Source organism: Lampetra fluviatilis, chromosome 8 (genome assembly GCF_964198595.1).
Source record: "Lampetra fluviatilis chromosome 8, kcLamFluv1.1, whole genome shotgun sequence".
Taxonomy (NCBI): Eukaryota; Metazoa; Chordata; class Hyperoartia; order Petromyzontiformes; family Petromyzontidae; genus Lampetra; species Lampetra fluviatilis.
In genome coordinates, this window is record NC_136282.1 from 12,689,377 (window position 1) to 12,702,784 (window position 13,408).

The window sequence follows — 13,408 nt, forward strand, 5'->3', positions numbered from 1 at the left end:
GACGTTGACGTTCCAGCGGGAGGGGGGAAAAAAAGGCGTGATGAAACTTATTCATTAGTTTCAAACTTTTTTGGTTTTATATACACCGGGAAACTCGTGGATATACGCACGAGTAAGAAGGGAACTGAAAGCTGAAGTGGCGTCTACAATTCCCCGTGATGGCACCGGTGATTTAATATTAAAATAGCGGCTGGAGCAACGGTGTTTTAAAGAGACAACCGTATCGGTTAATTTGGGATTTTCGCCCCATCCCCCCCCCCCCCCGAACATTTTGAAGCGTATGCCGTTAAGCCCAAGGGTTATTTTCTTATAATAGGTTTTTCTCCGCGCGGATATTGCTTAAGTTATCTTAGATTGCCATCGCCGTGTCGGCGACGTGGGAATCAATGAGTGCGACGACAGGAGAGTTGCCGGCACGTGTGGCAAACCTCGAGGGAAATGAGCCAAGTTTTTTTTTCTTCTTCAATTCCTTTTTGCACATTTTTACTTTTAATATATATACGTATTTTAATTATATTCCACTCATGCAATTTGCTGCCCCGTCCGTGCGGCACTGAAGTTTTCCATTCGAGCAGAGAGCAGTGCCACTACCCCCTGCGTCGGAGAACGGCGGCGAGGAAAGAGAACGTGGCGGAACACCTTCTGAGGTCGGCTCGCGACCACACTCGCGGCGGCTCTGTGCCCTGCCCCAGAGCGTTTGCCTCGTGTCAATAGAAACCACAATCTTTAGTTCTCGAATCTGCGACCTTGCTGAATTCAACGAAGAGACAAATGCATTTCTCACCGTGACCTCTGCTCCCAGTCGTGCTGTGAGCATCACGGCGTGAGGCTGGCCACCCACAGCAGCTGTATCAGAGAACGGCCCGTGGAAGTAAATAACACAGAACTACTTCTGAGTTCCCTTGATCAAGTGGCCTCCTGTACCCGTGGCTAGCACTGTCCGAGCCACCCCGCTACGGAGGAACGAATGGGAGGAGACGTATCGTCCGCTTATCTATTCTTTTCTGCGGAGAAATGTTCTTTGCGTGACAGTCAACCCGAACTGTTTAATTCTCAGAGCTCTTGCTCCTACAGGCTATAGAGGCTACACACTAGGAGATCATTAGCTATACGAGTATGGTTTTGTAAATAGGAACTCGCTGACCAGACTTTGTCCATCCGTCTATTTGGATCGATGAAGGATGTTTTTGTCCGTGTTCGCGTGTGCGTTTGTGTCCGCGTAGCCGCGTAGCGCGCCGCGCTACGAACCTGACTACCCGAGTTCGATTCCCGCTCACAACCAACAACTGATGGATATATGGACCGGTCCTGGGCCTCCCCAGGATCGACTCGGCCTCAAATGAGTGCCCGGTGTAGTGCGTAAACATCCCCACTGGGGAGACAAAGGCGGCCGGGCGTGGTGTTGGCCACCCACCCACCCACCCCTTCGGCCTTTCATAGGTGCTCGCGAAAAGCACTTGCCCCATCAATCTGGGCACGTAGTGCTGGCCAACCACGTCGGGCTTTCATAGGCGAACAGCAATTGCCTTCCCTCCCGCAGTCTGTAATCGTCTCTGTGGGGGGAAGTCGTTTTTTTATTGTACTTACAAAGGCCAACAATTTACTGACTGGCATATCCCCTTCACATTGCCATGCAAAATCGCCCATTATTGACATCTCTTAATGCGGCGGTGCCATTTGAATCGGGCGACGCGGGGGCGGAGAGGAACCCCCCTGTGCTCTCGTTCCGGCAATATTCTATTTAAAATCGCAGCCGCGAGAAAACTCGATTTCCCACGAGCGTTTCCCTCGCATTTGCATGAACGCGTACCAAAAAAATGAAATAATAATCGAGTGCCGCCAAAAGTCAGGAATATTTTCACCGCCTATCTCTTCCGTCTTGTCCCGGGGTCAAGCGTTTCTCATCACTCACCCCAGCCGTGCCAGGGTTGCCACCTGTCCCAAGTTTTTTCCTCTTTATTTTTGAGGCAGCCATCCTGGTGAAACGGGTTAGGTTTTTAAGACCTCCGTAATCCACGCCTGGTGATATTTGCGCAGTATCTTTTGCGTGCGGAATATTTTAAAAAAATGTTAATTCGTATTTTACCACAGGATGCCAATCACATGATCAAAGATGGCATCACCCTTGCATAGCTGTACATTAGAAGAGCAGTCAGCAGTTGTTTATCTATGCTTCGTCTGTTGGTATAATGTACGGTTGCCACCGATTCTGGTTTTCCCAACATCGGCCGTTCTCTTATTGAGGTGGCTGGTTGTCCTAGTGAGTTGAGTCGCAAGCCTTCCCAGGACACGAGTCCATGTGTTCTTTTCTGCTTCCGTTGCGTAGTAGTAATAGTAATACACCTCTCAAGACAAGGCATTCTCACGGAGTGATCCCCTTCTCTGGTAACGTGACACATTCTTTGTCTCGCCCACGATATGTCCCGGTTTTTTTTGTATCTCGGTGGTCAGAGAAGAGTGGCTCGCAGTCGGAAGCTTGCAAGTTACATTTTTTATTTGGATGTAGGACTCAGCCCATCGTCCCTCCGGGATTGGTACAATCGACGGTGGTTGTCCCCGATGGATTGACTGCCATCGCCATGGGAATGCGGAACTACCACCGCTGACGTGGGGCTGTCGACGGGGGACGAGCACCTCGGAGGTGGCAACCCCAGGTGGAGCCCAGGCCTGGCAGCGCAGGCGGCCCAAGGGGACGCGGCACTTCCTGGCATGGACGCACAGACGCGTGGACGTGCAGACACACAGATGCACGGACACATGGACGCACGGAGACACAAACGACACACTTAGGAGAGCGGAGCGGCTCCGTGTCGTATTGGTGGAGCCTAACGATCAGGCGGGATAACCCTCGGCTTCCCCCCCCCCACCACCCCGCCCCCAACGTGGCCCCGATGGCGATGCACGCGTTGTGAAACTTGGACGGTCAATACAGCGGATCGGAAAAAGATCGCAGCTCGGGAGCGGTCACGCATCAAAGTGACGTTGCGAGCATCGGTTCTGATCTCCCGTTTACAGCCCCTGCGCCAGTGGTAGGGAAATTCGACGTTCCCATGGTGGGGGTGAGTAGATCAATGGGACGGAGCACTGTTGGCTTCCTCACTTAAGTGGTGGCCCTGGGATTGCGAGCCGCTCTCCGTGCCGCTCTCCGTGCCACTCGCCGTGCCGCTGAGCCACCGGGCCGGTTCGAGCTGTGGTGCAGTGGAAGACGAGTGCCGTGTACCCGGTATAAGGGCGAGGGCCCTACACTGTGCCGGAGAGACCGAAGCGCTTGGGGGAATGCCTGGAGAAACTGTTGGCAGTTGATCAAGTGGCCGAAAAAATTGAGTAAAGAGGGTAGGTTTTGCCAGCGTGATTGTGAATGTAACAGGGGGTTGACGGTGTTGCTTTTATCGCAAAATCCTGAAGTCGCAGCGAGCGGAGGAGCGTTATCGGTGGGGTCACAGACGCCCCGGCGATGAGCGTGACGGCTCGCGGCAGCTCGGCGCGTCGTTGCCGTTGTCGTACACCTGGGGTGGGGGTGGAGCCCTTTCCATACCGAGGGGGTGACACAAGGACCAGGTCTAATATACCCCCCCCCTCTCCCCCACCCCCCAGCAGCCTATTAGTGCGGCTAAAATACTCGGCAGTTTTGGATAAAATGCGTTTGTTTCAAGCCGGTAGGCCTTGCGTGGCCATGGGCCATGTGCAACGGAGCAGCGGGCCACGTGCGGTCCACGAGCCGTAGGCCACGTTCCGCTGCCGTGCTCGGAAGAGCTCGGGGTGGTGGTGGTGGTGGTTACCCCCTTCGCTGGTCCCGCGTTTCGGGTCGTCCGCTCCGCTCATCGCGCGCGAACGAGCGGCCTCGCAGGGCTGGTCAATGCCGATCGATACGAGTTATAGAGATAGCCGTGCTACGTAATTATTCGGCGGATATATCGCGGCAAGACCTTCATTCAGTTGCTGGTTGATGCGCCGCTGGGTGGTTCAGTCGTGTGCAGCAGCTACCACCGCGTCAATCCTCACACCGTCGCCTTTGTCGATTGTTTCTGCCACAGATTGCCGCCGTCGCAGAGCGCCGTGAGATGACGATGACGGCGACCGCGATAAAGAGGATGGCGATCATGATGGTGGCGGCAATGTCACGCCCTCGCCGCCCGCTGCCGCCGACTGCGTCAATTGTTCGTCGCTTGTCCACTACCACCTCCACAAGATCCATCTCCTCTCCGAACGAGCCTACCACCAACAGCACCAGCACCACCACCAGCACCAACACCGTGCCAGACGTTCAAACCACCAACAGCACCGCCCCTTCTACCATCACGCCTTTGGCGGATGCCACTGCCACAAACACCACCACCCACGCCTCCTCCATCTCCTTTCCGGACACTGCCACCGACAACAGCGCCACCTCCTCCATCCCTTCGCCCGACAATCCAACCGCCGCCGCCGACACCACGGCGCCGGCGGCGGACGAGAACGCGGACACGGTGCGTGCGCTGCGCGAGCTGGGCGTGCGCGTGACGCGCGTGCGCAAGCTGCACGGCTGGGTCCTGCGGGAGCGGCGCGCGCACGTGCGGGACACGGCGGAGCTGCTCGTCTCCCTGGGCGTGGCTCCCGGCGGCGCCGTCGCCGCGCTGCTGGAGCGCTGCCCGGCCGCGGTGCTGTGCCCGCCCGCAGACGCCCAAGCCCAGCGCCGGCTGTGGCTCTCGCTGTGCGACCGCCGCGACGAGCCGGCCGCGGGCCCCGAAGTGGCCGACGGCGGCGGTGGCGGTGGTGGTCGCGGTGGCGCTGGTGGTGGTGGCGAGCTGGCAAATGTGGTGCAGCGCTTCCCCGAAACCTTTTTTCTCACCGCGTCGCCGGAGCAGCGGGCAAATCAGCAGGTACAGCGGCATGGCCGGAATGTTCATCAGTGGCAACAACAGCAGCATATAAGTTTCATCATCATCAGCGACATTGTCAATGTGGACATGGTAAACGTGAACACGGTCAACATGAATGGTTCACATGAACATGGTTCGCACAAAAATGATTCACGTGAACGCGGTAAAAACTGAACACGGTCAACATGACCAAAATGCATGTGCGCGGGGTCAGGCGCATTGGAGACGCTGTGTTCCTGACGCTGGACGCAACTAGCGGGCGACGATGCGTGTGCGCTAATTCCCCACGGCAATCAATTTGCACCGTTTGACCAAAAACGCCAAACGCACGGTCACTGCGAGCTCCAGCCCAGGGCGGTGAAAACCCTTTTTACAAATCGCTTTCTAAAACGGGCCTCGACCGAAACATTTGGCCGTCGAGCTTAAGAAACCTTCGTGCCTGCGATTGTTCGCTGCTGTGTCATTGCTCGGGGTGGAGTGGCGATGCAGCGGTTGGCACACTCCGCCCAAATGAAACTGGCGACCTCTTGAGTTTGATTTCCAGCCACCGCTAACATCGTCGTCCGGGCGACAGTTCAATTAAATCTCCTTCACACCAAAGACAAAGATCCCCAGTATGGGCTTAATGGACTTTTAGGGCAAGTGCTGTTCGTGAAGGCTGGCACAGCACACGAGGGGGCGGGTGGCCAGCAGCACACCCGGCCGCCTTTGTCTCCCCAGTGGCGATGTTTACTATCAACCGCACCAGGTACTCATTTTAATCTGAGTCAACCTAGGGGAGGCCCAGGACTGGTTCACATAATCATCACCTGGTGTTGCCCGTTTGCGGGAATTGAACTCGGGTCGCCGGGATCGTAGTGCAACGCGCTAACCGCTACACTACCCCACACACATTCACACACACTCACGCACTCACACAAACGCACGCAGGACAACATCGCGCTGCTCCTCTCCGCCGGCCTCCACCGCCGCGTGCTCGCGCGGCTCCTCGCCGCGGCGCCGCAGCTCTTCTGCCGCCCCGCCGCCGACAACGGCGCCGCGGTGGCCGCCCTGCACCGCTTCCACCGCTCGCTCGGCGGCTCGGAGTGCGACGCACGCGCCTGGCTCGCCAAGCTGCTGAGCCAGAACGCCCACGCGCTCGCGGGCGACTCGCCGGAGCGCCTGGCTGGTCTCGCGGCCCTCCTGCGCCGACGCCTCGCCCTCTCCGACCGGGAGCTGCTACGCGTGGCGACGGGCGTGCGGGGCTCGCCGCCCGCGGGGCCGGCGATCGGCGCGGTGCTGCGGTTCTGCCGGAGCGAGCTGGGGTGCGACGACGCGTACGAGGAGGAGGGCGACGATGGCGCTGGCGGCGGCGGTGGCGGTGGCGGTGACGCCGCGGTCCGGAGGGTGCTGCTCGCCTGCCCGACGCTGCTCAGCTTCCCGGCAGAGATCCTCGCCGAGAACCTGAAGGTTCGGTTCCCCGACGCGAGGGCGGTCCACCGCCGGGGGGGGCGGGTTGACCTGGCGCATGCCGTGTCCGACGGTGCGGGAGATGGGGAGGCGTCGGTTTTTGCCTCTGGGCGGCCCTCGACACGCGTTGCTCATTCATTTAAGCAAAACACAAATATTGGCGGTGGCGGCACTACTTTGACAGTTGCGCGTAGGCACAAATAAACACACGTTTTAACCCGCATTCGACATTATTGACTTGAAGATTCTCCAACTCGTGCCTGTGTTCGAATGCTTTAAATGGGCCTGCTCCACCTCATATCCAGGAGCTGATTCGGCCGCACGCTCCTCCCCCGAGGCCTCTGAGATCCACTGATGGTTGCCCCTCCTGCTTGGCGTGACCCCGCTCCAGGCTGCCACGCTGGGCTTGCCCACCGGGCTGCTGTCCGCACGGCGCCCGGCGGCCCTGGAGTCCCCTGCCCCGTGGAGGTCAGGAGGTCGCAGTCAGTGGAGACTTCTCAGTCCCCGGGCTGAAGACCCCGCCACCAGCTGTTTAACACAGTCTCTCTCTCTCGCTAGTTCTCTATCTGGTCTCATGAGTCTCTCTCTCTCGCTAGTTCTCTATCTGGTCTCATGAGTCTCTCTCTCTCGCTAGTTCTCTATCTGGTCTCATGAGTCTCTCTCTCTCGCTAGTTCTCTATCTGGTCTCATGAGTCTCTCTCTCTCGCTAGTTCTCTATCTGGTCTCATGAGTCTCTCTCTCTCTCTCTACCCTGGTTGGTTCTCACTTATTCTCCTCCTCTGCATGCATGGCGCTCTGAGATCCATCGTTTAAGAGCGCCATGTAAATCTGAATAATTATTATTAAGACTGCCTTAATCTCTTTCTATGAAAGGGAAATTTGTGAATGTGTGCAATAATGCATATATTTTGCACGGCAAGTGAGCTGTGACGTCACATCTGTCATGTGACCCGTATGCGGAAGCGTCACGCAGTGTGCCTGCTGACGTCACGCATCCCCCCCACCCTCCGTGTATTAATCCAAGACAAGAATCCAAGTCTCGGGCGAAGCCGGGTAGTAAAGCTAGTAAGAGGATACATGAATTGGCTGACATTTAGGGCAACAGCCTTGCTTCCGACCACAGACAAAACGGATGGAAATGTGTCCTTTACGTAAGGTCAGAGGTCGCTGCAGTTTAAACAATGGGGCAACTTTCTTGAATCCCCCCCCCCCTCAGCCCTTCGCTCCTCCCCCCTCCCTCCCACCTCTGTCCACAACATCGGTAAGACGGACGGTCGATCGGCAGGCCACGCGTATTCGGATGAAGTGTGGGTGCTCCCTCCTCCACCACCAAACATGACGTGTAGCTGGCGTGGAAGAGTAGGCCCAATACCCTCGAGAGAGGTTCTCTGGAGCCTCTTCTGTGGTGGCCGCCCTTCCGCCAGCAGTGTCGTGAGCAGGCAGTTTGCAGAACTGCGCCTTTACCTATGCATAATGATGATGATGAAGATGTTTACATTCATAGCCGGTGTAGATTATTATATGTAAACCACAACGACAACAAACACATTGAGTCGTGAATATACAAAATTACTATTTTGCGTGAAGGTTATCATCGTTATCAGCTGCGGTCAGTGATAATGATGATGGCTTTTACAATCCAAAAAATCCTTGCCGAGTCTCAACACTCTTTCTCAGGAGGGCCCTGCACTGGGATTCTTGGCCGATTCGATGGGAACGTTTTTTGTGCATCATCATTATCTTCGATTTAAAGCTTTCGTGACTGCAGGGATTCATCTTCTTGGTTTTTTCGGTAAAGTCACGTAGAAGGGAAGTAATAAAATAATAAAAATAAAACATAATAAAACAATTCTCACGACGTTTCGGCCACAACGCAAGCAGCCGTCCTCAGGTGAAGAACAGGTCTGTCGGGGAGACAGGATGGCTGCTTGCGTTGTGGCCGAAACGTCGTGAGAATTATTATGTTTTATTTTTATTATTGTATTACTTCCCTTCTACGTGACTTTACCGAAAGAACCAAGAAGATCATTATCTTCGTCATCGTCATCATCATCATCAGTTTACCCAACCGGTACATTTTCAGGGATGATAGCAGAGTCGCAGCCAAAGTGACAGACGCAGCCAAGTGGGGTGTCACGTCCGCCGAGATGGAGCGGTAAATCATCTCGCGCGCGGAATCTTGATGACCTTTCTCCACCGCGACACCACGAGCGACGGCGGCATCTGGGAGCAGGGGTCAGGGGTCAGGGGGCTTCATCCAGCAGTAGATAGACCGACCGAACGCCCATCACGAACTATAACGAACCGTCCTGCCCAGGGCGTAACGATCACCTCGCCCCGTGAGACTGTGTGCGGAGAGCACGCGCCGGCGTTTAATCGCCGGACGGGATGCGCCCATCTGGTGTCCTTTCCGCAGATGTTTGCGACATTGCGCGGGGATTTTGGGGCCAGATTGCGCCTCGTTTGCGATCCCAGAGAAAAAGCCTCCGTGTCCTCCCCCGCACCCCCACCCCTCCCGCAATGTTGTTTCAAATGCCTCTCTGATCCCTAGACGCGAGAAGAGAGACGTCTTTCGGATTAATGTGTTGTGTTTGTGTGGGTTTTTTTTCGCTCGTCATTCTCCCTCCGGGGCCGCGCTCGCTGTCGCCGGCGACGGAAGATTCCGTCCCCCGATTCCTCGGCGGTAGAGAGCGGCCCGCGGAGACGGACAATGTAGAGCCACTTCTCGAGACGTTCTGCTCCACGCGCAGTACAGGGGTGGGAGAGCTGGCCAGCGTTTTCCCCACCCGCTCCGCCGTACGGGAGTTTTTCACGGACGCCGCGCGTAAGAATCGTCGATGACCTTTGGAAGTTTTCGTCTCCTCGAAGGGCCCGGGCCGCGCGGCCGCGGTGTCGGCCGATGAGGATTTGCGCGTCAGGGAAGTCCTCGCGCCTCGTCGTGGTGTCCGCACGGCGGCCGACGGCGAACGTAGGGGTAGGGATGCCTCCTGAAGAAATGAATTTCAATTCAATTCGGACCTCCGGCGACTCCGGGGGGTGCGTGGGTGGGTGGGGGGAGGGGGAAATCCTCTCGTCATGCTCGCGCTTGTCTCCGATGTTAAATACATGCAGCGTTACATTGCGCCGCTCGACAGCGCGGAGACGCGTGGACGTTTTAGCTTGTGCGTGGGTGAGTTTTCATCGTTGTAGCGAGCGTGTGTGTGCGTGCGTGAGAATTAATTGGGGAGCGGTAGCGCAGCGGTTTGCTTGCGCTGCGCTGCAAACCCGGCGACCCGAGTTCGATTCCCGCTCACGGTCAGCAACAGTGACGATTATCGGAACTGGTCCTTGGCCTCCCCTAGGTCGGCTCAGCCTTAAATGAGTACCTGGTGCAGTGTGCCAACATCTCCGCTCGGGAGACGAAGGTGGCCGGGAGCGGTTCTGGCCACCGACCCCCCACGTGTGGCGTGCCGGCCTTCGTAGGCGCTGCTCACGTGCGTGCGAAGTAAATGTTTTACCGGCGTTTGCCGATAAGAGCGTCGCGCGCGGGGCGCCCCCGTGGAGGACCCTCACTTGGAGGAAACCGTCCGCGTCGCATTTGGAGCGCGACGGGGAGGTGCGGGGCGTCGGATCGGGGCGTCGGCCGCTCCAGGCCGCACCAGGCCGCACCAGGCCAGCCACCCACCCCGCGATACCACGGGCAGATAGCCACGCGCGCTCGCTAAATCGATGGCTTGATAAACCGATGTAATCGCCCACTGGCACGAGCGCTCCTGAAGAAATGGATTTAAATTCGAAAGCGCCGCGTGCTTATGTACCGCCGCGCGGAGGGGAACGTCGCGATAGCGGCGGTGGTGGCGCAAGGCGGCGAGTTGTGTTTCGCTCGCGAGCCGTACCCATCCCGGCTACCCGGGTTCAATTCTTGAGCGAGGTGCGTGCGATGCCCGTCGTAACCGGGTTGGCATCTGTGCCTGGGACAGCCCTCGCAAGCAGTGCTGTGATTGACAAAGGGCTGACAATATTCGTACTTCAACTAAACAGGTGATAATAATAATAATAATAAAAACATCAACGGAGAGACGGGCGAGGAATGGAACGCATCCAAGACGACGGCCGCCGGGGAGATGGAGCGATGGAATCGGTTCGTGTGCAAGGTGCCGGGCGGATCGTTCCACCCGCGGGATCACGACGGGTGGCGCCCGGCGGCTTGGGCCGATGATGATGATGATGGCAACTACCGTGTAGTCGCTAACAGCATTTTCCCCAACTGTCTCTCAGGCTAAACCGGATTATGTGTATGTTGCGTAAAGCACATGCTTGTGTACATGTGCGTATTGGTGTGTATGCCACGGAGAGAGGGTATAATCCATTTCCCCAGAAGTCTCCCAGTTGTCAGGTGAGCCCACGTTAATGACAAGCTCTGCGTGTCTGCGTGTGCAGCTGTGTGGGTGTGGTTGTGTATGTGTCGCTGTTTAGGGAGCGGTGGCGCAGTGGTTAGCGCACTGCGTTATGAACCCAGCGACCCGAGTTTGATGGCTCATGGCCAACACCACTGCTGATTATCTGAACCGGTCCTGGGCCTCTCCTAGGTCGACTCAGCCTCAAATGAGTACCTGGTGCGATGTGTAAACATCGCCGCTAGGGAGACAATGGCGGCCGGGCATGGTGTTCGCTACCAACCCACTTGTGTGCCGTGCCGGCCTTAATAGGTGCTCGCTAACAGCACTTGCTCACACAGTCTGTTAAGGCTACACGGGGGATCTTCGTCTGTGTCTTGTTTGCGCACCTCCTACGTGCTTGCTAAAACAGCTTGACTCAACAGTCTACAAGTCGACAAAGGTGATCTCTCTGCATGCGTGTCACTATCGCCGGTGCGTTGGTGCATGTGTGTGCATGCACGCGCCGCGGTCACCGCCACTTAGCGGCGAATACGGCTGTTGTTGCCCCTTCCGTGTGTCCGTGTATGGGCGCTCGCGTACACGCGTGTCCGTCTGCGTGCGTGCCCGCCCGTGCGTTTTCCCCGCGCCGCAGGTGCTGCTGTCGCTTGGCGCGTCGCTGCGGGCGGTGCGGGCGTGCCCGTCCTCGCTGGAGCTCACCGCGCCCATCGTGCGGCACCGCGCGTCGCGCCTACGCGCCGCCGGCTGTGACGTGGCGCGGGGCGGCGGCACGCTGTCGCTCATCGCCGGCACCAGGCGCGAGTTTGAGGACCGCCTGGCCACGCTGGGCCACACGAAGGCCCGCCCCCTCTTCAACCCCGTGGCGCCACCGCCCGACGCTGGCGAGCGGTGAACGCGGTGGTTGCGGCGCGCGCCGCAGTTCGAGCCCGGCGGCCGCCCTGGTTAACACTGCAGGTGAGTTCACGAAAAAAGCACGAGCTCTCTGCTTCACGACGGACTTCAGAGATCCCGCGACACTCCAAAATTTGCCACGTCCGAAATTTAACCGCAATTTATCTCTCAGGGTGTAACCGCTTTGCAACGTCGCCCCCATCGCGCGTGAGACAAAGCGCCGTGGTGATGGCTTGTGCTCTATGAAATCCGCACCAATACCAAACGTAGTCGGGATTTGATGCTGGTGATAATGTTTGGACGAGCGCCGACAGGATGGCAAAACCGGTGCCCTTGTGACCAGCGGAGGGCAGCTGTGTTTGTGGCTTTGCACACGAGTGAGTGTGTCTGTGTGTGTACTCGTGTGTAAACATCATCGCTGGCGAGACAAAGGCAGCCGCAATTGTTTTTGGGCAGAAACAAAAAAAAATAGCAACCCCATTGCTTTTCTGGCGTGCAGACGTGCAAGGGTGCTGATGTATTTTGAGATGCAATTGCCATCTGGTGGCAAATTCGTAGCTTAAACGTCGCACACAAGTGCCGTACCTCTGTGCTCGCCCCATTCGCCGTGTAGCCTTTACAGAAATCACACAGACATGGGGATGCAAATCAAATGATTAAATACATTTATTTTTTAAAATCTGTCAACTTATTGAAACGCTCTCGCGTGGCAGAAGCAAGCTTAAGCCAAAGTTTAGGGCCCCAAGCAGACCAAACGGGGCCGTGTATTTAAGAAAAAAAAATAGGGGAACACCAAATCAAAGTCGGTATCCTCATAAAGTAAATTAAAAACAAGCCCCTAATTGTAATATACCACTACTGTAGACAATTTCGTTGAAATTTCGTCCATTCGGGTATTTTACACACCCGCAACACGAAGCCAAGCAAGGTTTTGGCTATTCCTGGCCTCCGACGGAGTTTGAGTTCTGACTCTGCGCCTCCGAGTTCTCCGACTGCTGAAGCGTGCGAGCGCTATCGTGTTCGTCATCCTCATTACAACGCTCGTCCATCACCCAGCCCCGCGCCACCCCCCGAAAAATGTACATTTTCTGCGCCCGGTTGAATTCGCTGGCAGCACCACGGGGCGGACAACGGGCGAGTTAAATCCACCCCCGCCGTCACCCGCTCGCCGCCGTGATCGCACGGAGAGATGTGGAGAGGAAGGGCCCCCAGTGAACCCAGCGTCAGGCCCCGTCCGTCGGCTGTCAGACCCCCACGCGCGGCCCCCTCTTCCGTGGCCCCTTGGCTGCCGGGTCGACCCTTGTCCTCAAGTGCTTTTACGCTCCTGCTCCTTAATATGGTACGGCTTCCCCTTTGCTGGGATGCTCGTTTATTGTTTTTCGCTTGTTCTGTGATAGCTCCTTGCAAAGGTGCCTTTTTTTTTTGCTTATTGCCGCGGCTTTTGCCGCGTTCGCCGGTGTTTCACCGTTTATCGCGCTTCTTTTCTAAATCGCCCACTGCAGTGACGTTGAAATACTTCCGGTCAGGTGGCTCGGGTTGTGTGGGTGGAGAATCAGCTCATCATCATCATCATCGTCGCTCCGGGTGGATACAATGAGTACTCCCTGTGTGAGGAATTCGACGGCGGTTGTGCTACGGATAAGCTCGCCCCGGCAATAGGAATGTGGAATTTCCACCACTGGCTCATTGCTCTAAACGTAAGACGAGCACCAATAAGTGATTACGTTCGTTTCTCAGTCCGCTTGTCCTGGTGAGGGTCGCGGATGCAGCATGTTGAGTAGTGGCGGTCCAGACCTCCCTTTCCTACTACACTATACATTACTATACACTACA

General features: G+C 56.7%; 1 protein-coding gene across 1 annotated transcript; it reads left to right on the forward strand.

The window, feature by feature from the left end:
• Nucleotides 1-4,238: 4,238 nt before the first annotated feature.
• MTERF2 (mitochondrial transcription termination factor 2) lies at nucleotides 4,239-11,690 on the forward strand (the record flags this gene model as incomplete). The annotated part of the gene is made up of 3 exons (XM_078859384.1): nucleotides 4,239-4,859; nucleotides 5,790-6,308; nucleotides 11,319-11,690. Coding segments are annotated over 3 exons (1,398 nt in total), but the record flags the coding sequence as incomplete, so codon positions are not given.
• Between the last annotated feature and the right edge of the window lie 1,718 nt (nucleotides 11,691-13,408).